Genomic DNA, 24903 nt, shown 5'->3' with positions numbered 1-24903 from the left:
GTTGGTGGTTATCATTACATCCTGTGAGAGCAAGTTCCATAGTTTAACTATCACTGTGTCAAGATGTACTTTCTTCTGCCTGTCCTGAATCTTCCAAAATTCAGCTTCATTGGAGGTCCGTGTGTCCTGGTATTATGAAAACTGCAGAAAAACAACTCTCTATCCACCTTACCCAGTGTGCAGAACTGGACACAGTTCTCAATGTGAAATTTCATTATCAGGTCACTGTGGGTTGCATCCAATGGTAGTCCCCACGCAGGGTAGGCTCAACTATATTTACAGTGTTTCCGTTCCGCTGCAGTTCAGTGCCTGCTGAATATTACGTTTTCCATCTCACTGTCTGCTATTTAACCTAAAATGAGTACTATATGTAAGTTATGCATATCTCATAAAATGTATGCCTTTCATCTTAATGTATATGGCCTCTATTTCAGTGCAAAGGAACTGTGATTTAAATTGGGGGTGGGGAGTAATCAATTGTGCATCATTTTTGGACTGAAAACAACCACAACCACGTATGACAACCATTAATTGTTGGACTGATTTCTATTCCAGAAATGGGACGAATAAGTGAACACTGGCAATGTCCACTTTTGCTTCCACTAGAATTCTCCAACTTCCTTTGTCAACTCTGAGTGGGGCTAACATTGAATAAAGTAAAATATTTCTGTTGATGCAACCTAGAATTGCACGAGCTCTTTTGCCACTGCTAATTCACGCTTGGCTTGTCGTCTACCAAAACCCCTGCATTCCTTTTCACAAACACTGCTGTGAAGCCAAGCTTCAACCATCCTATATTTGTATATCTAATTCCTCAGCACCACCACACACCCACCTAAATGCAAAACTTAACATTTGCCTCTACTGAAATTCATTTCTCTTAGCTTTTGGCCCAGTTTCTCAACCTGTCAAGATCATCTTGAATCTTGTTTCTGTCTTCTAAGACACTAAAAACCCACAAGACATCATTTTCAATCACAAGTAGATGTGATAGGAAAATATCTCGCAGCGGCAGGAAGATAGTTATTTTCATATACACTATGTGTTACATAAACCCACGATCATAGCAGGGGTTGTGAGTGCAGAAGGAGGGGGAAATTGATATTCTTTGCACTTATTTTATTGATTTATTGACTTTTTAAAATTTATATCCTGCCCTTCCTTCCAACGGAGCCCAGTGCAGAAAACAAAAAATGATGAACCATTAAAACATCTTAAAAACAATTCCAGTTTAGATTCACATTGTTTCTCTATCCCCCAAAAAAGGCTGTTTGAAAGAGGAAGGTCTTCAGTAGGCACCAGGAAAATAACAGGGACTGTGCCTGTCTAATATTCCAAAAGGTAGAAGCCACCACACTCAAGGCTTGATTCCTACATTGTGGATCTCCTGGTAGAGTGCAGCAGTCGACCGGGTGCATAAGAAGTGAGGATCTTTCAGGCTTCCTGGTCCCAAACTGTATAGGGCTTTATCTGCAAAAAAAAAACAGCACTTTAATCATAGCCCAGGATGTAATGGCAGCCAATTACAAATCCTCCATCATTTCTGGGATAAAAATAGGGACGTCCTATTCCATCATCATCACCACCACCATCGACATAATTTTTTAAATTTATACCCTGCCCATCTGATTGGGTTACCCCAGCCACTCTCAGCAGCTTCCAACATATATAATAAAACTACACAGGGCTGCTTTCAGGTGTCTTCTTTGTCTTGGGGGGTCACATACTCCATACCCTCCAACATTTCTCCTATGAAATAGGAACATCCTAAGGCAGTGATGGGCAACCTTTTGAGCTTGGTGTGTCAAAATTCGCCCAAAAACCGAGCATAACTCAGGTGGTGTGTCACTTCGAGAAAGAAACCATAATTTCGTGATATTTATAGTTTAAATAACAAAAAATGTATAATTGTAATATATAACTGTATTTAAAAAACTAAAAACTAATTATTTAACCAAACCAAACCAAAAACCCCTTATTTATCACAAAGTGCCCAGAGTTGTGGAGCTTTTTTGGGGGGGAGATGCTGACTGTTATGTACTGAGCTGAATCCTAGAACAATAGGATTCAGAATCAGCGGGAGCTACCCAATCCAACTCCAGGTGGAAGTGAATCCGCAACCTGATTGGCCTGCTGGAGCAGCCAATCAGGCGGCTGGCAGAAGTGAATCTGCTACCTGATTGGCCTGTAGGAGCAGCCAATCAGGCTGCAGGCAGAAGTCAATCCACAATATAATTGGCCCACAGGTGTAGCCCTGAAGTAGCCAATCACGCAAGGCCCATTGTGTAAATAATGTATATAAGCAGATGGTTTTGGGAAAAGAGCCATTCGTCTTCTCTTCTTCTCCTGGATGAATATGAGCTGAATAAAGAGCATGAAATTCACTCTCGACTCCGAGTATATTTCACTGGCGACGAGGATGGGATCCTGCTGAGCTGACCGCCACCACGCACTGCACCGCAGCACCGCCACCTGCTGCACCGCTGCATCGCACCGTGCATCCAGGCTTCAGCTCCAGGACCCAAGGAACCCAGAATGGCAACCGACAGCAGCTTCTTGCCATTCAAACCAGCATCAGGAGACTGGGAAGGGTACGCCGCCCGTTTCAACTTCCTCCTGCAAGCGAAAGAAGTCACCAACGATGCCATGAAGAGGGCGACATTCTTCAGCGTCTGTGGAGAGGAGACGTTTGAAGTCGCCCGGGCTCTCCTGGCACCTAGAGATGTCGCTACCGTCTCTTACAAAACAATAATGGAACGGCTGAAGGAGCACTTTTCACCACAGCCCTCGGTGGTAGCTTGCCGAAATGCCTTCTACGCAAAGCGGCAAGCCCCGGGGGAAACCATAACTGGGTTTGTGACCTCCCTCCGCCAAGCCGCCCGGTTATGCAACTTCTCAGAGTTGGAGAACATGCTTCGTGACCGCCTCGTCGGTGGCCTGAGGGACGAGATGTTGCAACGACGCCTCTACGCCAAAAAAGACCTCACGTTCCAGATTGCTCTGGAGGAAGCCCTGGCAACCGAAGCCGCCGAGAGGTCAACGCAAGAGGCACGACCGGCCCCGCCATCCCAACCGAGGGTCTACCACGAAGACCTCACCGACGAATCCGAATCTGACAGGGAGGAAGTACACCGAGTACAGCGGCGCACTCAAGCAGCACACACACCACAGCAGCCTCGACGAGAAGGAGGGAACTGTGCAAGCTGCGGGGAGAACCACGAGAGGAGGACCTGTCGTTTCCGCAACGCAGAGTGCAGGCAGTGCAGAAAATTGGGACACATCGCCCGGGTGTGTCGGGCTCGACTCACCCGTCGACAAGCATCAGATGACCGACCCAGGAGCCCCAGGTCACACGGCACCATGCACCAAGGCAACTCGACGGAGATCACGGACTACCAGGTATTCCAGTTGCCCCATCCCAGCACAGAGAAAATTTATATAGAGGTACAGATAGAGGGAGCCCCATGCCGCATGGAGTTGGACACGGGTTCAACTCTATCCATAATCTCGGCCCGAACATTAAGGGAACTGTGCCCTAATGGGGGTCCCAAACTAAGGCCGGCCCCATTCACCCTCCGGGACTTCCAGAAACGTAAGGTCCCTACAATGGGGGTGGGGACCTTCAGGGTGCAATATCGAGGGCGAAAGCAACAATTGGACTTGCTGGTAGTTAAGGGCCCCTACGTTAGCTTACTGGGACTGGCATGGTTTGGACCTCTGGGGCTAGCCGTTACCGGGGTGAACCGCACTAGCTTACAAGTGGACGTGGACGCCATATGCAAAGAGTTTCCAGGGGTTTTCGATGGGGCATTGGGACGATATACAGGACCCCCCATTGCCCTACAGCTAGACCCCGCTGTACGACCCATCAGGCACAAGGCCCGCCGGGTCCCGTTCGCCCTGAAACCCCGCATAGACGAGGAATTGGACCGGCTCGTGGAGCAAGGAGTGCTGGAGCCGGTGCCCAACGCCCCCTGGGAAACTCCAATTGTCACACCCGTCAAGCCTAACGGTTCGGTCCGCATCTGTGCAGACTACAAATGCACCATAAACAAGGCTCTCACGGCCCATGCATACCCAGTGCCAGTGGTCAGCCATGTCCTCGCCACCCTGGCTGGGTCAAAAATCTTTGGCAAACTGGACTTGGCCCATATTTCACTGACCAAAGTTTTTGGAGGGTTTTTTGGGGGGGAAAGTTGCTTTGCTTTTTTTGGGGGGGTGCCCCAATGCTGCTGCGCTTTTGGGGGGGAGGGAAGAGAACAGAAATAAATGACGAATAATACCTTTGCTGGAACTAACACGCAGCACCGACATAGTCTGCCAAAGCGCTAAAAAACCCCAGCACAGAACGGTTTAAAAAATGAACGCCGTTACACCCAATCACTGTCTGCCAAAGCGCCAGAAAAAAACAGCACAAAAGGGTTAAAAACCAATCTCTGGCTAACAACAACAACAACAGGATCCGGGTTTTAACAGAGGAGACAAGCTGTAGCGTGAGGAGGAGCGGGAGAACAAATGGGGGGGGGGACAACAACAACAGCATGAATGGGCCGATGGGGCGTGTGGCAGCAGTGAGGGCTCTGCACATCACGTCTGACACGCGTGTCATAGGTCCGCCATCACTGTCCTAAGGAAATGTGGAACATGCCAGGATCAAATCAGAAACCAGGATGGCTTCTGTCCCTGGAAAATAGGGACACTTGGAGTGTCTGGACATGTATTCAGCATATGCAGCGCTGTATCTGCTCTGCTGCAGTTCGGCTTCTGGCAAAAACAATTAGCTACCTGCCATATCTATTCATACCTTGTGGGCATGTCCACAGTCAGAACCTCAGGGGGTTTAAAAATAGGTACAGCTCTAATTCTGAATGCAACTGTCGCAGTTGAGACACGATACATAAGGATTCTGTAGTTGGATGCATGTATCCCCATGTATCAGATATGGTGGCCTGGCAGGTGAGATTGAAACTGCACCCTCCACCTATGGGGAGTAACTGCCCCACCTCTGGACAGCCCCATTGCACCACCATGGATAAGTAGACGCCATGTATGAAAGAAATCAGCTCTGTTAGGTTCGATTCACACTTGTTCAGTTCTGAGCTTTAATGTAGGATACGATTAGGGACATTTAGGTTTATATCCAGTGGGTCATGAATTTTTTTGCACCTGTCTGTTGTTCAGATGTGCCCACCCTAGCCCCCTCCATTTCTGAGTTAACGTGTGAGATGGCCTCTGGTCCATCGTCATTTGTTCATTCAGTTTCCAGTGTCTAAGTATCTCCTTTGTTGCGGGTGAATAAAACAGAATTTCAAAGAGATGATCATCATACTAGGACATGAACTAACCCACCTTGAGAATTGCAGGTGTTTTAAGAATTACTTCTTTAACAAAATTCCACATGTTCCTTCATGTGTCATGGCTGGAAGTTATGGGAAGGACAAGTGGATCCTTGTTGTGGTCGAAAAAGTCGCAGATTTCGAATCTGATCGAAGGAAATGCCCTTTCGCTTCATGCGTAATGAAACAGCAGAATGTGTTTCCATGGTGAAACAAAAGCTAACAACTCTGTCAGATTCCAGCAGGGATTGGAGATCCATATTGGTGAAAGGGGGGGAGGGGCAGAACCAAGCTGTGTAATGATGCACTTTGAGAAGGAATTAAGAATTCTCCTGCTTCAGAGCTAAAACCTCTGACTGAATACGGATTATGGTGAGATTTTAAAAGAGTAGATTATCTCACATCTGCCTGTCCTGAGGTTCTTGCATGTCGGTGGAAGCATCTGGTGATGGTCAACGGCAGATAAGGGGAATTGAATTATATTGGCCACAGGTCTAGTCCCGTGCATAGAATCATAGTGTTGGAAGGGACCTCCAAGGGTCATCGAGTCCAACCCCCTGAAATGCTGGAATCTCAACTAAAGCATCCAAGACAGATGGCCAGCCAACCTCCCCTTAAAAATCTCCAATGAAGGAGAGCCCACCACTTTCCGAGGGAGTCGATTCTACTGCCAAACAGCTCTTACTTCTAGCCATCAGAAAGTCCTTCCTGATCTTTAATTGGAATCTCCTTTCTTGCAACTCGAAGCTATTGGTTCGAGTCCTATCCTCCAGAGCAGGAGAAAACAAGCTTGCTCCATCTTCCATGTCACAGTCATTTAGATATGTGAAAATGGCTCTCATGTATGCAGTTTATTCTTTTTTTTTCTCCTCCAGTCTCTCCCCCGATCTCCTTGGTAAATGCAGGTATGGATTATACGCCAAATATCCTCTCAATAAATTAAGCCTGGTAATCTGCAGCCTACAATTCCCATTAGGTTTGTCCATAATATGCATTTAAGAAAGTGTACTCACTTGCATGCAGTGTACATTCAATGCTGGATGCAGGCACCTTGGGGGACTATTGTATGCGGGGCATCATTCCTATACTGTTCCTGTCCTACACTATTTGTCAATCACAATGTCTTCAAAAGTTGGGTTACAAATCGAATAAATTTGGTGCAAATGGATAGCATTCATACTTTGACCGGGATCTGATTTTTTGGCCCACAGATCCAGTATATAATGTTTGGGTAGCTTTGCTTACATGCACAAATCTCCTTAACTGAAATGGGGCATCGGAACTTCTAAAAGCAACCTTACTTCTCAATGCACTGGTTGCAATACTATATGTGTATCTCATAGGTGATTTGCAGCCGATCAGAAGAGTACAACAGCCGCCAGGAGCTCTGCAATGGCACCAACGAAGGTCCGGTGCTTCGAAATCCTGGGAACCACGACAAAGGGAGAACCCCCAGGCTTCCATCTTCAGAAGAGGTCGAGTTCTGCTTAAGCCTGACCCAATATGAAGCTGGGACCATGGACAAAATGGCCAATTTCAGCTTCAGGAATACTTTGGAAGGTAAACCATTTTTCTTTCTCCTTCCTATTGTGTGACAGACAGTTGTGTGCACAAATATTACAATAATAAAGCTGTCAAGGTTGACTTCAGAGGAGCTCTTCTTTTTCAGGAAGGGATTTTCCCGATTTAGTGCAAGATCCTTGTGTGAAAGAATAGACATTTTGTATCGGGGTTTTGTTTGTAAAATGGTTGGTTTTGGTGCGCAGAAGGCTCAAGTATACTGGAAGGTTCAAAGCAGAAGGGTATGCTTTGCTCAGGAAGTAGTTCAGAAGAAGGTCAAAGGTTCGTCCTAGGAACCTGCCTGTTAAGGAGCAATAAAAACCTAACTCTATCCTTTTCCTGACTGGCTAAAGGCTAGGATGAAGATTGGTTAAGCTAGTAAATAAGTGCCTAATGACAAGGTTGTATAGTCAGAAACTTGAAGAGTTGGAGTTAGAAATCTGCCAGAGAGGAAAGGGGCTGATATACTTTAAAAGAATGGAAATACAGTGGTACCTCTACTTACGAATAACTCTACTTACGAATGTTTCTACTTACAAATGGAGCTCTGTCCGCCATCTTGGATGTGGTTTAGATAGGATTTTTTCTACTTACCAATTTTTAGATAGGGTTGCTTCTACTTACGAATTTTTTCTCCCAATGCATTCCTATGGGATTCGATTCGATTTACAATTTTTTTCGGCTTACAAATGTGCGTTTGGAACGCATTAAATTCGTAAGTAGAGGTACCACTGTACTGGGAAGTGTTAGAGAATTGCTGGGCACTGCAGGAGGAAGAAACCAGGAGAGGACCATGGACCCAGAAGCTGAACTGATGGATGCAAATTGATAATTGGTTTGGTTAAGGAAGCAGTCTAGAAAAATTATAGCTGAATGCATTTTTTCACTGTTGAGTTTTCTAATTCAATCTTATGAGTAATTACTCAAACTGTAAAATTAACTTCCCTTCCTAAAACTATTGTATCATAAAAGTTACCTTATTAAATCCTTCAGTACAAGCATAGCTGTCAAGTTCTCCCCTTTTTTAAGGGAAATTCCCTTATGCTGAATAGGCTTCCTTGTGAGAAAAGGGAAAACTTGACAGCTATGGTAAAAGCTTATTTTTGGTGGGGGGCATGAATTGGTCTGAAGCCATTTTATGTACTCCACATCCGCAGTATTACTCTACCTAGTATTGGGAGCCGGTTGGGCCCATTGAAATCCAGATGGTTTAAGGGGTGTTTAGTGGAGGCGACCTGAGAAAAACTAAGTGATGGCACTGGTGAAGTTAAGAGGAAAAACAAGGGGTTTGTTTGTTTGGTGTGCTTGCCTCCCATTCTTCTCACAATGCAAGCTAAAGCCCATGCTATGGGCAAATAGAGCTGGTGTAAAGATCCTGGCTCGCTCTGAAACTGGAAACCATTTCTGACAAAATGCAAAGTGATGGTTAAGTAGAGACATCTTGGTTGAACGAAGCCACACTGTGATGGAGGAGCAAAAGGGTTGTATACATGGGCAAAAGGCTTGCTTATATCTTGGCTGATTAAGATATATCATCTAATGTCTTAGTTGCATGCCAAGTCTGTGCTATGTGAAAACCTTCCACTTGTGGATCTCTGGATCCACCCAATGCGTCCTGGTAATTAATTGTACAAGGAAGCCTGTAAACCAGAAACATATTGCTCTGATTTCATGGGGTATAATTGCCCAAATAACCGATGCCACGGTTCCTCCTGCACAAATTGAAACATCTTCATGCAGCTGCATAAGAGGCCGTAGATCATGACCAAGCAGTAGCCATGTAAGAATCACAACTGGCAAGAATGTATTCAGAGGCTGAGATTCAAAATGCTACTTCAAGTACGCCTAACGCTTTGAGTACTCTCAGCTGGATTCTGAGCCTTCCTTAGTTCTAGCTCCTCTTAACAACAGGGATTTCATGCCTTATGAAAATGTCCTTACAGTCCAAAAAAGTGACGTCCTAAGTGGCTTGAGGTGGGCGTTGAACGGGCACTGTTTGAGAAACATAAACCGTTTTCTAATCTTAGCCTTAGAATTTCAGGACTACATCAAGAAGTAACTACATTCAGTATATTGTCAAGGGGGAAGGGTGTTGATCACAAGAACACATGCTTGATGCTACTGTTTCACATCCCAGTACCCAAGCTGCCGTTAGTACTGAAGGCTGAGCTATGCCTTGGACTTTCTACCTTGTGGCTTCCATCCTCTGTAAGGATGAGCCATGTGCTGAATAAGAGCCAGAAGAGGACTCCAAAAAGAGAAAATGGAAAAAGGGAAGATGACTGTGTGGCTTGCCCTTTAACAGGGTCTGCTAGGGTCACGCCCATCTACCTGGTCACACACAAGGGGGGGAGGAGGAGGAGGAGGAGGAGGAGGAGGAGGAGGAGGAGGAAGAAGAAGAAGAAGAAGAAGAAGAAGAAGAAGAAGAAGAAGAAGAAGAAGAAGAAGAAGAAGGAGGAGGAGGAGGAGGAGGAGGAGGAGGAGGAGGAGGAGGAGGAGGAGGAGAAGGAGAAGGAGAAGGAGAAGGAGAAGGAGAAGGAGAAGGAGAAGGAGAAGGAGGAGTAGTAGTTTGGATTTGATATCCCGCTTTATCACTACCCGAAGGAGTCTCAAAGCAGCTAAGAATCTCCTTTTCCCTTCCTCCCCCACAACAAACACTCTGTGAGGTGAGTGGGGCTGAGAGACTTCAGAGAAGTGTGACTAGCCCAAGGTCACCCAGCAGCTGCATGTGGAAGAGCGGAGACGCGAACCCGGTTCCCCAGATTACGAGTCTACCGCTCTTAACCACTACACCACACTGGCTCCAGAAGAGGTATTACAGGAAGTCCTCCCTGTCTGGAGCCACATTCCCCTGTGTCTCCACTCTAGGCATCAGGAAAATGTTGTACTTGACTGCTTCAGTGATGATACATCCCATAGATCATTGGATACAGTGGTGTAATTGCAGCATTATAGATTTGTCTCCTGTTGCTCCATGATAGGACCTGAATCAATGGATTGGACTACACATTAGGAGGAATTTCCTGAACGTTTGAGCTGTTTGATTCTATTGTAGGCTTCTGTGACGTGGAACGTTCATGGATTTTTCCGAGCATCATATTAATGTTTGTGTTGAGACAAACTGTAGACACACATGCAAGTTTGCCGTTCCTTTCGAAACATACACAATTGTGAAAGTGCATCTTGGCAATCTGATGGGTAAAGATGCAACCAGTGTGTGGGAACTATGATGACTGTGCTTCCAGTTGTTGGCAGATGCCACTGTAATCCTTCCCCCTCCTCCTTACAAAGCTCCAGGGTGAGGGCAGGAAGCCTTGACCATCACTGCTGATGTCATGTGATACCATCATGAAGCCAAATCAGAGTGAGGACAGTGCTTCTTGCCTTCACTATGGAGGAATTGTCACGGTCCGGTCGGTGGGTGGTTGAAGCCCTGGCTGAGGACGTCAGGACCAGAGGCAAGATGGTGGTGTAGAAGCAGGAACAGGTGCAGGGCTGAGGGTCCAGCAGCAGGCAGTCACAGGGTCAAGGAGCAAGGCAGAGGCCAAGGTCTGGGAGTGAAGGAGCAAGGCGTTGGCAAGGCAAAGGTCCAAGGGTCAAGGATCAAGGTGTCGGCAAGGCAAGGGGCAAAGGGTCGAGGATCAAGGCGTCGGCAAGGCAAGGGTCCAAGGAACAAGAGGCCAAAGGCAACCAGGCAGGGATAGCGTTGCTGTGGCAAAGAGCTGAAGGGAAATGCTGAGCTTTTATCCCTCCCAGCTCCTGCCACCAGGTTCAGTGAGGTATCAAGTGGCCTCACCTAAGTGACCACTCCTTGCCTCTCCAGCACAAGCTGAGGTCTTCACCTGAGTGGCCACTCCTTGCTTCTCCAGCACAAGCTGAGGCAGGCCCCAGTCCTGCAAAGCACTACAGGCCCCAGAGCCTGACTCCTGCCCATACTCCTGACAGGAATGTAGAGAGAAAAGAACGACACCTGCCAGCAGCTGAGGGCTCCCACTCTCAACCAGGCTGCGAAAGAGTTGCCAGAATTGGTGGGAAAGGTGCATTGGAGCAACTTCATGAAAATGTTTGCTCATCTCCCCAGAGCTGAAAGGGAAAAGTTCAGCAAAGATCTGCAGCATATGCATGTTCAGGCCTGTACAACCTGCAGCTAAGCTGAATGGAACTGACTGCCTGTGTATGAAAGCCTACCAGGAAATGGACTGATTTCGTATTTCTCACAACTGGGACTTCAGAAATGGTGGGTTGTGCAGTACCTGCTAAACCATGATAAGGCTGGTGGGCTTCATTTACCCTGGTGGTTCACAAGATGTGCTGGTCTGATTTATGGTCACTGCATGTGAATTACCTAAAAGTGCATTTTTATTGCACAATCTACTTCAATGTGTTTTTTGTTTGCATTGCTTGCCAAATGTTGATCACGCTGCCCCGTCTGTTGCCAATGTGACATCTCCACCTTATGAACACCTTGAAATATTAGCTTACGGAGCAAGCCCATCCCATAAGCTTAACTGGGATACTGCTATTTATACCCTTCAGTTTCCATTCATGCCCCAATATTTTTAAGTTTTCTTAAAAAAAAAAACAAAGCTGGCAATAATTCTAAACTCCTTGGATCCTTCTCAGTTTGTTATACAACTGTACAATTTATGTTTATAATTTGTCTCCCACAAGGCATGGTAAGCTCTGCCCGTAGGTGTAAACATAAATAATCTTACCCCTTCATTATAGATTATCAAATGTTTTACTCCTTCTTTTCCCAGTTACATGCTTAGATTCAAATCCAGTCAAAGTTAAATGCTTTCAAGGACACCTCAAAACCCACCAGCAATGTTACCAGGGGCACCAAGTACAAAAGGGAATTCCTTATATTCCCTGTTGTGATTATTAGGGCATAGCTGCCAAGTCTCCCGTTTTCCCCGGAAAACGCCCGTTTTTCCGGCTGTCCCCAGCCGAAAAAACGGATTTTTTTTGTTTTTTCCCTGTTTATTCTGGTGCGGTGGCCATTTTGGAACTGGGTGGAGCATGCTCAGAAGCGACTTTTCTGCTCCGCCCAGTTCCAAAATGGCTGCAGCACGACTTCTGGTGCGGTGGCCATTTTGGAACTGGGCACAGCAGCATCAAAAGTCACTTCTGAGCATGCTCCGCCCAGTTCCAAAATGGCTGTCGTGTTACTTCCGGTATGCTACTTTCGGTCTGGTCCCTTATTTTTCAGAGAGGAACTTGGCAGGTATGTATTAGGGATGGGAAAGAAACTCAACTTTTGCATGCATTTTAATAAGAAACTACCTAATTTTCACTTTTTGAACCAAAATGTGAGCCAGAACAATTCTTCTTTGAAAGTCAACCCCCCAAAAAATTTTTTGCAATGCTGTTGCCCAACCAAGCAATGGGTACGAAAATGGATAAAACAGGGCAAAGTGTACGTAAAAATGCACAGAACAGGGGAAAGTGTGTATAAAAAGGGCACACTTATAAAAGGGGAAAGTGTGCAAAACAATACATACGTTAGTGAAAGCAACATACCCAAATGCTGATCTTCGTTCCAAGCAAGCCAGACTCTGGGCAAGAGTTTTAACCCCTGGAATCTCTCACCACTCAGTGACTGGGGTGGGGTGGGATGGGGCAATAATAATTACATACTGATGTGGAAAAGTGGCAAAGTGAATTTAAAACTGGAAAAACGAGAACCAGAGAGGCACCAAAACAACAGATCCATCCATCCATAGCTGGATGGGGAAGGGTTAACTTGATTGTGGTAACCTGCATGGGAACCTTATGGTGAAGATACACTACCAAATGTCATAAATCTCAAATACACCATTTCCCCAGGCCGAAGGAATAACGGTTCATCTTTTTAACAGATAAAAATGACACATATGCAAATTTTGAAAATGTCAACAATTTAGCTGAATATTTGTTAGAAAGGCTGGCTACTAGAAATAAAATAAAATAATAAGGTACACTTGTCTTAAAATAATAGAATAATAACAGAATAATAATAACTACGACTCCATTCTATTTTCCCATATAAAATCCCTGTGCAAAGCTGCTATTTGTCTAGTGAAGTGGAAAAAGCCATACATCTTATGGGTGAGATATGTGCACATTTAAAGCAGTTCTTTCAGACATCATGGACTCAAAACACCTCTCCTTTTTTGACATTGAAAAGAAATTCGCAGCCTCTCTGCTTCTGTGTAGCTTATTTTCCAAATGCACTCTTCCCTGCAGTGAGATTTGTGAATTACCCCGTTCTTGAAATCCATCGAAACCTAAAGCTTTCTAGGTTGTGGTGGCACAGACAACAGGCGGAGGCGAGTGCCCCAGAATGAAAAGGAAACTTACAATCTGTCTCTGCCGGCACTTAAATAATAGGGCTTATAATATATAACATCAACATGTACAGCAGATAATGGAAAAGAGATTTGACCTACTGCCTTGGAGTCAGGGATTTAGGCTGTGGCGAGGCAATAATTGCATTTAAAACTTTTGTTTTCATGGAGGAGCAGACACATTTATTTTCCGTGCCAGCTTTCCATTACCCCTTAAGTTTTCTGATCCTCTTAAGAGATTTATCTCCCCAGGATTGAAACCCATCTCTCGTTGCAGAGCAAGCTGAAAGGTGTATAAGCCACGGCGATTTCCTGCTTGGTAAACTGGAGGGTGCTGTTGTTATGCTTTTATGTCCAGAGGCCTACCAAACGTTGGGAATCTGTGTGGGGATGTAGCGATAAATAGGGTCCTCCCGAAGCAGAGGGAATGTGTTGCGGTGGGACCTGGCAATCAGGCCTTGTGTTGTGGGTGGGAACATTGGAGCGGCCACAACACCCTATTGGTGGTCCCTTGAACTTGGGAGCAATTGGGCTAGCGGGATGCCAGTCAAAGCAGTTCGAGGGACCACTACTTAAGCTGGTGCACGTGCCCTGAGCTTCCTCTTTTGGGCTCTTTGCATTGGAACACCTGCCCACCTCTCCCTATATTTAGGGCTTGCACTTGACCTTGCTATGCCGTTGTGTGTCCCCTGTCGTTGGGGCAGGGGAACGGCAGGAATTTCCCCCACTTGGCTGATTGGCTGGTGCCACTTGGGTTTCGCCTACCGCGTAGCAAATCGTCACAACTTGTAAGGTTGCGGATAGGCTCTGGTTCTTGTTGATAGGGGTGGCAGGATGCCTAGCCATCCCTATGTGTTGGGCATTCCTTTAAGAAGGAATCCAAGGACTCGTGGTTGGTCTTCCCTGTGTAGGGTTGTGCCCTGAGCCAGAGTTCAGGGCTCATTTGGGGGAGGCGTGGCAGGCTCCCCGCTTGCCTCTGTCCCAGGTGTTCACCCAAGGCTGACTTATGGTTGGTGCCCAGAGTCAGCGCTGCCTGCAGGGCTGCAGGGAGCTAGTCGAACCAGAGCCTATGCAACCACTCACTTGATTTGCAATCAATGAAGTTGTCACCTAAATTCTGCCAGAAACCAAACCAAAAATTTGAGTCCTGTCTGAATTTTTTTCTAGGCCTGGTTAAAAGGTCTCCACACGCAAATGAGAGCTGCAGTCGAAGGCGCAGGAGGCCTCAGTTGTGGACTTTGGGCTTTAAAATTTCAGCAGCACCTTATGCGCAGGGGCATAGGAAGGGGGGTGCATGGGGTGTGGGCCTCCCTGGGTGTCATCAGTGAGGGGGTGACAACATGACAAAAATATGAGGGGTTTTTTTAATTTAAAAAAATGGGCTCACAAAACTTTTTAGTTCAGTCCAGAAATGTAACGTAGAGCGGCTGGCGCTAGGTACCTGCCCACCACCTCTCCCTCAACCGCCCTACAGCTGAGGGGGAGGCTGTGGAGAGGCTCCACGCAGCGCCCCTGCCTTGGCTCATCCCTCCCCCATGGACAGCTCTTCTTTCTCTCTGGCTTCACCCCCCTTCACCCCTCCCTCTCGCCCACCTCCCGTATTCGCGTTGCTTCCATCTCCCCCCCTAGTCGTCCTCCTTCCTTCGCTCTTGGATTTCTCCCCACTCCCTTCTCTGCTCCCCACCCTCACATCTCTTTCATCTTCTCTCCCCTCACCCACCCCACCGCCTCTTTTCTCTGCAGCGCCCCCCCCATCTGGTTTGCTGGAGGAGAGAAGTTGGAGGGCACCCGCCCCGCCCAGTCAATTGCTGTGTGCAGCTCTCTGCTTCCTGCCTCCTCCTCCTCCTTGTCCCGGGCTCCCTGCAACCTCAGCAGCAGCGAGAGCAGCACCGCGGGGGCATGGCCAGACGGGAAGGGCTGAGAAGGGGCGGAGCTGCTTGTGCGACACCAACATTTAGCAGCGCCCACCCTTCGCCTTAGCTTCTCCCTCTAGCAAGGGCATTGTGGGTGCCTGGCACGAGCCAGTGATGCCACACACGCAGCGTGTGTGTGTGTGTGTGTGTGTGATGTCATGTGGCAGGAGGAGGTCCAATGGGGCCCACCACACCCACAAGGCGGCTCGGTGGGGCCCCTTGGGGCCTCCAGAAGGTAAGGTGGCATGAGGCGGAGAATGGGAGCAGCAGCAGTGGGGAGTAGTGGTGGCACAAGGCGGCGGGCTCTGAGGGCTGAGCCACAAGCGGAGGAAGGGGGCAGTGGGGGTGGGCCACCCCGTGTGTCATCACTGAGGGGGGTGACATTTGGCGCACTGCCCACGACTCCCAAGCCTACCCCGAGCCGTCGGGGGAAGGAACGGAGCTGCCCCACCTTGCCGGCGGCCTTCCCCCCTTCCTCCTTCATTTTGACAGCTCGGGGGAGGCTTGGGAGTCACAGGCAGGTGGCGCACATAGCTGCCAAGTCTCCCGTATTCCCCGGGAAACCCCCGTTTTTCCAGCTGCTCCCAGCCGAAAAAACAGATTTTTTTTTGTTTTTTCCCGGTTTATTCTGGCACGGCGGCCATTTTGGAACTGGGCGGAGCATGCTCAGAAGCGACTTTTGATGCTGCTTTGCCCAGTTCCAAAATGGCTGCAGTGCGACTTCTGGTGCGGTGGCCATTTTGGAACAGGGCAGAGCAGCATCAAAAGTCACTTCTGAGCATGCTCCGCCCAGTTCCAAAATGGTGGCAGCGCTACTTCCGGTCTGCTAATTCCAGTTCAGTCCCTTATTTCTCAGGCCGGAACTTGGCAGGTATGGTTGCGCACCGTTGCCCCCCACTTCCAGGCTGGTTCCAGGGGGGGGGAGCCTCCCCTGAGCTGTCAAAAGGAAGGGGGAAGGGAGGAAGGCTGCTGGCAAAGCGGCCCGGCTCCCTCCCCTCACCCCCCCCCAGGAAGCAGCCCACCACGGGCGGATCACTCCACCCCCCATGGGCAGCTCACCCCTTGGGACGCTTGCCCTTCCCCCATGGCCCTGCCCCCAGGTGTACAGCTTGTGCGCCGCTCCGGGTGTCGCAGCAGCTAGCTCCACCTCTGGGCTGAGCACCCACAACAACAAAAATGTGGGTGGCCAGGCCCCTCTGGTGTTGGTGCTCCTTCCCTCGGGGAGGTGATATGGACTGGATCCAGAGGCAGAGGAAATGGGCACTCTCAGCAAGAGAGGAGGCAGGCAGGCAGGCACCTCTGAGCTCACCTCTCTGCTTCTAGCTCAGACATCCTTCAAATTGCACGGTCTCTTTATGCATCCCCCAAACGGAGCCTATTTTTAAGCACCTCAGCCTCCATCAGTGTCCTCCTCAAACCTTCACATGGCGCAGTTAGTTGTACAGCCTGCTGTCTCAGCTCTGCCTGGCTGCCTGCTATTAGAGACATCGACTGCTCCAGGCCCTTCAGTGCTTGCAAAGAGTCGCCTACCTTCTGCCTGTCATGGCTCAGCACAAATCTATCTCAAGTGCTGTCAGGCCTCCCTGCTCTATCTTCAATATGCTGCCTGAGAAACCCAACTTTAAGGTAACCTTTAAACCATTTTTTTCTTCTTCTTCACGCCCAAACACTTCATCCCCTTCCAGCGCCCACATGCCAAAGGTGAAAGTGGGTGGACAACGAATGCAGGAACTTCCCCTTCGTACAGCAGGCTAGGGTTTTTAAAATATGTATTCTTTTCCGATTTTAACAGAACCACAAAAGAAAAACCATGAAATAGCAGGATCCCACCCCCAGAGACGCAAATCTCGCTACATCATACTGCCAGTTGTGTGGCAACATTTAATTGCAGTGTGCAATCATCCCAGCCAGAGAATTCTTTAAAGGGGACCCACCCTTTCCTCTGCTGCTGTGTACTTAATAAAGGGGTGCCAATCTATTGAAAAAGTGTCGTTCAATTTCATGCCTTTTGCTATTTTTTTATTTTATTGGTTAGCTTCTCCCTTAACACTAGTTTCTAGGATTTCCTGAACTGTGAAGTCAGCACGGTATCGTCCAAAAGTTTCCAGTATCTGGCTACTTTTAAGAAGCCAAGATGGGCAAGGGTCACGGACGCAGGAGGCCGGCCGTACTTCTTCAAGCAGTTTGCCCACATCCTGAGGCTGCAGTGATCTAAACTGATCCTGTATGGATGGAACAGACAGTTTCCTGGACCCTTTCGCTGGACTTATTCTAATTGTGGCATCTGCATCTGCCCAAATCCGAGCAATTTTGTCCCTACAGTGCCTTGCAAAGTTGTCACAGCAGGCCTCATGAAGGTTGAGTAATGCTACCTCCTTAGCCCCATTATTGCTTTCATTTCCCTAAACCAGTGATGGCGAACCTATGACACGCGTGTCAGATGTGACATGCAGAGCCCTCACTGCTGGCACGCGCCCCATTAGCCCATTCGCGCTGTTGTTGTTGTTGTTGTCCCCCCCCCCATTTGTTCTCCTGCTCCTCCTCACGCTACAGCTTGTCTCCGGTGTTAAAACCCGGATCCTTTTTTTGTTGTTGTTGCTGCTGGTAGCCAGAGATTGGTTTTTTAACCGTTTCTGTGCTGTTTTTTTCTGGCGCTTTGGCAGGCGATGATTGGGTGTAACAGCGTTCATTTTTTAACCCCTTCTGTGCTTGTTTTTTTGGCATTTTGGCAGACTATGTCGGTGCATACCTGCCAAGTTCCTGCCGGAAAAATAAGGGATCGGCAGACCCGAAGTAGTGCTGCCGCCATTTTGGAACTGGGTAGAGCAGCACCGGAAGTCGCTTCTGAGCATGCTCTGCCCAGTTCCAAAATGGCCGCCACACCGGAAGTCGCACTGCGGTCATTTTTGAACTGGGCAGAGCAGCACCGAAAGTCGCTTCTGAGCATGCTCCGCCCAGTTCCAAAATGGCAGCCGTGCCAGAAATCGCTTCAGAGACTCCAGACATGCGCAGAAGGAGCCTCCCCCAGCCGGTAAGTAAACCGGGGGGGAAACAAAAAAATCTGTTTTTCCAGCTGGGAACGGCTGGAAAAACGGGGTTTTCCCGGTAAATACGGGAGACTTGGCAGCTATGTGTCGGTGCTGTGTGTTAGTTCCAGCGAAGGTATTATTCGTCATTTATTTCTGTTCTCTTCCCCCCCCCCATAAAAGTGCAGCAGCTTTGGGGTATCCACCCCAAAAAAGCAAAGCAACTTTTGCACCCCCCAAAAAAATCTCCCAAATTTGGTCAACAGCTCCCCAAAAAAAGCTCAACAACTCTGGGCACTTTGTGATAAATAAGGGTTTTTTGGTTTGGTTAGGTTAAATAATTAGTTTTTGGGTTATTAAATACAGTTATATATTACAATTATACATTTTTGTTATTTAAACTATAAATAGCGTGAAATTATGGTTTTTTTCTCGAAGTGACACACCACCCGAGTTATGCTCGGTTTTTTGGCGAATTTTGACACACCAAGCTCAAAAGGTTGCCCATCACTGCCCTAAACCGAGGAAATTCGCAAAGAAATCCAGGAACAACCACATGGCAGCCCTAAATAAGGAGGGCATTTCACAGAGGATGACCTCTCTGGAGCCACACACCCCCTTTTTAAATAATTTTTTAAAAATCACACCTTCTGTGCATTTGACCCACAGAGCTGCAGAATAAATGATTCAAAATAGCAATAAATTGTGGAATAAAGTACACCTAGTGAGGTCAGTTATGCAAATTGTTTGCACAATTTATTCCGAATGCATAATTCAGCTTTTTTTTTTTTAAGGCAGGTGGCAGATTCCAGTTACTCTCTCAATAAAGTTTCAGGACTTTGCTTTTCTTTTACATGAGTGGCATGATCCAGTTCGAGATTAACAGCAAATGCTGAAAGCTTTCACACCCTTTCCCTGCCGTATGCAGTTTCTCCATTTTTCCTAAAGAAAAGATTCCAAACTAGGCTCTAAGTCGCAAAATCTAGCTTGAAAGAGAAAGCAAATTCCAAGAAGGAACCAATGCATTTTGGGTGGCCAACTTTTCAACCCAAAATGTCATGCGTTCCAGTGACCCTGGTGAGATCTGCGGACATGTGCAGGTGATATTGTTTGCCAACGTGCCACGAAAAGCTTCTGCTGATTTCTGGGCGTGAGCTGCTCTGAAAGGCACGAGATCAAGCCAGGCCCACCCCCTTCACATCATTAGATGCTTCAGCCCCATAATGGGTCATTGTGGGGGAACCTTTTCCACCCTCCTTTGATGAAAAAGCAGTTATGGAGAATAGCACATGATTGAAGCTTCAGGCGCTGAAATCTATCATGCGATACTTTGACCTCACAACAGGATGCCAGGGTACAAAAGTTCCAAGGCCCGTTCAGATTACATTAAGAGGGGCATTGTTTCCAAGGCTTGGGAAACGGCAGAGACACAGGAAGTTGCCTTAGGTCACAACCACACGATACATTTAAAGCCCTATCCCACCTTACACAATCATGGCTTCCCACAAAGAATTCTGGGAGCCAGGGTGCTGGCTCCCAGAGGCCGAGCCCTTTTGCTGCCCCCTATATATTTTTTGGGGTAGCCCCCCCTCCTTGATGTCCCAAAAGCACAGAGCTTTGGGGAGGAGACAGGAGGGCTGCAGCGTCCTATCAGAAGCTTCTGCCCAGCTTAAGGTGAAGGGGCCCCTGACCATGAAGTCCAGTCGTGTCCGACTCTGGGGTTGCGGCGCTCATCTCGCTCTATAGGCCGAGGGAGCCGGCGTTTGTCCGCAGACAGCTGGTCATGTGGCCAGCATGACAAAGCTGCTTCTGGCGAACCAGAGCAGCGCACGGAAACACTGTTTACCTTCCTGCCGGAGCGGTCCCTATTTATCTACTTGCACTTTGATGTGCTTTTGAACTGCTAGGTTGGCAGGAGCTGGGACTGAGCAACGGGAGCTCACCCCGTTGCAGGGATTCGAACCGCCGACCTTCTGATCAGCAAGCCCTAGACTCTGTGGTTTAACCCACAGCGCCACCTGGGTCCCTCTCTGCCCAGCTTAGGAAGGGTGATATGATGCTCTGATGGGGTCCAAGACCCCTCTTGCCAGCTTCCCAAAACCCTTCTGGCTGTGGCTCTCCCTGACATCCTGACATCATGCACACAATGTTGTCGTCGTCCCTCCATCACCCTCATAAGCTGGCATTTCTGCAGGAAGCTGTATTTTGATAAGGGTGTAGAGAGTTGCTGGGAAAGCCCAGCCCCCCGCCCCAGACCTGCAATTCCCTGAGTTTCATGTGAAGAGGGATTGTTAAAACACTCAGAGAATCGTAGCTCTAACAACTCTCAGCGCCCTTAACAAACTACAACTAAATTCTTTGCAGGAAGTCATGACTGTTTAAAGTGGTATCATAGTGTCTTCAAAATATTGTGTGAATGTGATCTGAGTCAGATCCTTGACTGACTGTGATTTGAAGCGGTTCTCCAGGATATCAGGCAGAGATCACACACACACACACACACACACATTTTGACCCTTTGGTTCTAGTCCTGCCCTCTCACCAGGAGAGAACCGGTTTTCTCCATCTTCTATGTGATAACCCTTTCAGTGTTGGAAGGCAGGCATTTGGTGAATGGCAACTGAATGTGTGAATTCAATCCAGTGGGGATGGGGAGAGAGCAATGAATTTGAATGAAGATGTTGCATCCTTGCTGGATGAGGCAGTAATAATATTGTCCCTGTTCAAATCAGCCTCTGGTGTTTAGAAAAAGAACCAGCTTCAAGAGACAGGCTTTCATGTCTTTGGTGACACAGGGTCATGGATTTTTAGACAGCAAGCAAAAATCAATACAGGGAAAGACTGATATACTGGGCTTTTCCTGTGACCCCTTTAGTAACCCAGACTAATTAATACCCAGGGTGCTCATTCTGAAATCATATGCCATGTACTGTGTGTTCAGTAACAAGTGAAAATCACAGAAGGGGAGGTAAAACAAACACACACACACACACACACACACACACACACACACACACAATGTTAAGCCCTTGGCTTAGTATAAACCATTCTGCAAACTTGCAATGGGTGGCGCAATTTGGTTTCAGGATATCCAGCAATTTCTGTTGAAAATGAATCGGGTTTGGTGAGATAATAAGGAGCAGAGAGAAAGCTGAAATCACTGAAATGCCCAAAGATTGGGGACACATTTGTTAAGACACAGGCTGAGCACAATGCAAGAGTTGCACAGAAAACGTACATTTTTTCTGGCTAGGTATGAAGAAAAAGTACTTAGCCTGGCATCAGCCCTCTGTTTCTATCATTCTTTATCAGGTACCTACATCCTTTGTCATCAAGTATCTCTCCAGGTGAGGGACACTTTGAGGAGGATTTGAGGGCTAGCAGGGCTAGTGACTCACACACCAGCCCTGCGGGGAAAGTGTGCCAAATCCTGCTGTCATTGTCCTCTCTGGATTGGCAAATACGTAGAACTGGATTTTCCTATCCAGACTGTCCATTGGAAGGGGTTTTAAATGGCTTCCTGTTCCATTTGACACCTTTGGCAAGCCTTTGGTCTTGGTTTCCTCCTGTGTTCTCACTTGAGACAAAACAACTGAACGAACTTCTGTCTTGCTCATTGCTCCGGCCTCCTGGTTCATTCTGCGGTCCTGACTGGTGATTTCTCTCCTGGCTCACCTCAGACTGCTACCCACAACCTTTTCCTTACAGATAGCATCCCCTCGAGGGCCTGATTTGGCCTAAAGCTCTCTGTTTGTAAAAACGGTGTGCAGGGCCTTCTTGGTGGTGGTTCCCTGTCTCTGGAATGCCCTCCCTGGTGAGGTGTACCTGTCTTCTTCATTATTAACATTCAGAAGGAATTTAAATGCATCCCTGTTCACCTGGGCATTTAATGACTGAAAGAGACTATTCCTGGCAACCTTGAAATTATTAGCTTCAAGGATATGCAACTGTTTGTATTCTATTTTATTTCACACTGTATCGTTTTCCTGCTTTTTGTTGTTGTTCTTGCCCTGGACTTCTTTGGGAGGAAGGATGGGATTGACATTTGCTTATTCAACCAGGAAATAAAATGAAATGTGCCAGTTGCTCTTGTGTTCAGCATTGTTAATGCATTGTTTTATGCTGTCACAACGATCCAGGACTGTGCTTCTTAATACACATGAGTAAACTCATGAGCGACACGGATGGGCCAAATGAGGGGAACAGTCATGTTCTAAAGCAAATCATGCCTCATTAGTTGTTAATACCGAAAGTTATGTAAAGCCGTTCTCCCATAAAAAGAATATTAAATAGTCAATTACTGCAGATTTCAGATTTATGCCAAGTTCCCATTGATGACTGAAATTCTATTCTCTCTGGCAGTCTTAGGCTGCTTTTAAAAAACTGTTCAGAAATGCCAGCTGGTCCAGAAAGTGTTTGCACGGTTATTAACCTGTATAAATCACTGGGCTCGACGCTAGGTCTGTTTTGATGATTTCCACCCTCAGGCACATGCCAAAGCAAGCAGCCACCTCCTACCCGCCCTCTGCCACCTACACCCACACCACAGCGTCCTTTTTTTCCAGGACCTAGTGAACTTGTCTGAAAGGCAGGATGGACAAAACCAAAGGCTTCTTCCTTGCATGGCGTATAATGAATTACGACACGAAGGATGGCTTTGTTGGTGACTGTTAGCCATGCAAGCTAAATCTGGTGCCCCTGTGTTCACATAGCCATAACCTCCGAATATCCGAAGATGGAGACTTATCAGTAGCTGGGGGCTTGTTTATCTTCTGAGGTGGACATCCTGACATCCTTTCTGTGTTGTGGAGCTCTGTTTCCATGGATGCTGCACCCGTTTGTCCCACAGAGGCTTCAGACTGAGGGTGCCCAACAGTGCGCACACACAACATGACATCATGCCATGCCACATTGTGCGTGCCCACTGCTGCCGCTCTCTGGTCCATGGTGGCAAGTGGGCCAGGGCTTCCACCTCCACTGCGGGCCACTGGTGGGGCCGCCACGGCCATAGATGCACCCCAGAAGCATGGCCATGGCCCCAACGGCCCCCAATAGAGGCCCCACGGCTCAGCTCTGGCCCAGTTGCTGCCGCGACACCAGAGAGTCAGAGGTGGTGGCATCTGGTGAAGACCAGGCATCCACAGTAAAAATAAATAAATTCTGGGTGCCCAGGCCACCTGCAGATGTATCCAGTGGCCTCCCATTTGGACAGAAGAAGTGGCACTTGGCTGAGATGCCATCACCATCAATACTTCCATTTACCAGACAAGTGAGTAGTAAGCAATTAAGGAGTGCAGATGACCTCCTTGGATAAACTAGGCCACAGTTTGAGTGCTGGGGCGACAAAGGTCTCAATTCTCATGGTCACCCACCTGACTTCAGAGAACAGGCTAGGAGCCCATAGAGCAAATCCTCTGGTGTCGATCTAAGCATATGGGAATGTATGAATAGGAAGAGTGCACTGGGTGGTAGCCAATGCTAGCCCTACTCAGAGTAGACCCACTTAAGTTAGTGGGCATTGGGCAGAGTGAACCTAGGTTTGTTAATTTCGATGGGTCTACTCTGAGCAGGACTTCACTGGCTGTAGCCCAATAATAATAATAATAATAATAATAATAATAATAATAATAATAATAATAATAATATATTTATACCCCGCCCATCTGGCTGGGTTTCCCCAGCCGCTCTGGGCAGCTCCCAACAGAATATTAAAAACATGATAAAAGCATCCCTAAACAATGTGTATTGCAATTAACACAATGCCTATTGCAAAGAACATTGCCATTCACTGCTCTGTTTCCTCTCCTCCCTACAGGCTTTGCGAATCCAAGCACCGCCATATCGAACGTGTCCCAAAGCAGCCTCCACAACGCCCTGCACATCTACATGAATGGCTCCATGTCCCAGGTGCAAGGCTCAGCTAATGATCCCATCTTCATTCTGCACCATGCCTTCGTCGACAGGTAGGGAGGAAGCTTCCTGGTAAGGGTGATGCCTTCCGTGAATGCAGACAAATATTAAAGCCATTGATACGTCAGATCAGGCGTGGGGGGGGGGATTTGTCATACCAGAGGCTGCATTTGATTCTGGCGCATATCTTCCAGGGCCCACAAGCCAATGGTGGGAGGCAACCAGAGGTGAAAGTGGGTGGAGCCATGTAAATTTTACCTTTGGTTTCCACCCACAAGTACACACATCTCTCTAGTTGCCATCTGGACAAGCAAGAGCCATCGACAGAGTTCAAAGATGCCGTCAGCTGAAAACACCCCATGGAGGCATACAGCAGGACCATGCAGAGATGCAGCTTTGAGGGGGATAGGGGCAGAGGAGCATAGCTGCCAAGTCTCCCATATTCCCCGGGAAACCCCCGTTTTTCCAGCCGTTTCCCGCTGGCAGCCCGGATTTTTTAAAACCCCGTAAATCCCCCGGATTCTTTCCGGCCCGGGGATGCTCCTTCTGCGCATGTCTGGAGTCTCTGGACATGCGCAGAAGCGATTTCTGGCACTGCGGCCATTTTGGATATGGACAGAGCATGTGTAGAAGTGACTTCCGGTGCTGCTCTGCCCAGTTCCAAAATGGCCGCAGCAGTGTTGTGCCGCTGCCAATCCCACATTTTTCAATCTGGGAGTTGGCACCTATGCAGAGGAGAGGGTATGGGGCAGGTTCTGAGAGCCAAATAGGAAAATTACTGGGTTATATTTGGAACGTGGCCCATCTAGTCCAACATCCTGTTCTCACA

At 47.7% G+C, this 24903-nt stretch overlaps 1 protein-coding gene across 1 annotated transcript in view; it reads left to right on the top strand.

Annotated features, from left to right (window-relative positions):
- The window catches only part of TYR (tyrosinase), a 62613-nt gene that overhangs the window by 18512 nt on the left and 19198 nt on the right, over positions 1-24903 (top strand). Inside the window, exons 2-3 of the mRNA XM_035116603.2 lie at positions 6680-6896; positions 23980-24127. Of these exons, the coding sequence (XP_034972494.1) occupies positions 6680-6896; positions 23980-24127 (365 nt within the window). The remainder of the gene's footprint in view (positions 1-6679; positions 6897-23979; positions 24128-24903) is intronic.

The sequence above is a fragment of the Zootoca vivipara genome, chromosome 4 (assembly GCF_963506605.1).
Source record: "Zootoca vivipara chromosome 4, rZooViv1.1, whole genome shotgun sequence".
In the NCBI taxonomy this organism is placed as follows: Eukaryota; Metazoa; Chordata; class Lepidosauria; order Squamata; family Lacertidae; genus Zootoca; species Zootoca vivipara.
The sequence above is the reverse complement of the archived record's forward strand: the minus strand, read 5'-3'. Positions and strand labels throughout refer to the sequence as shown.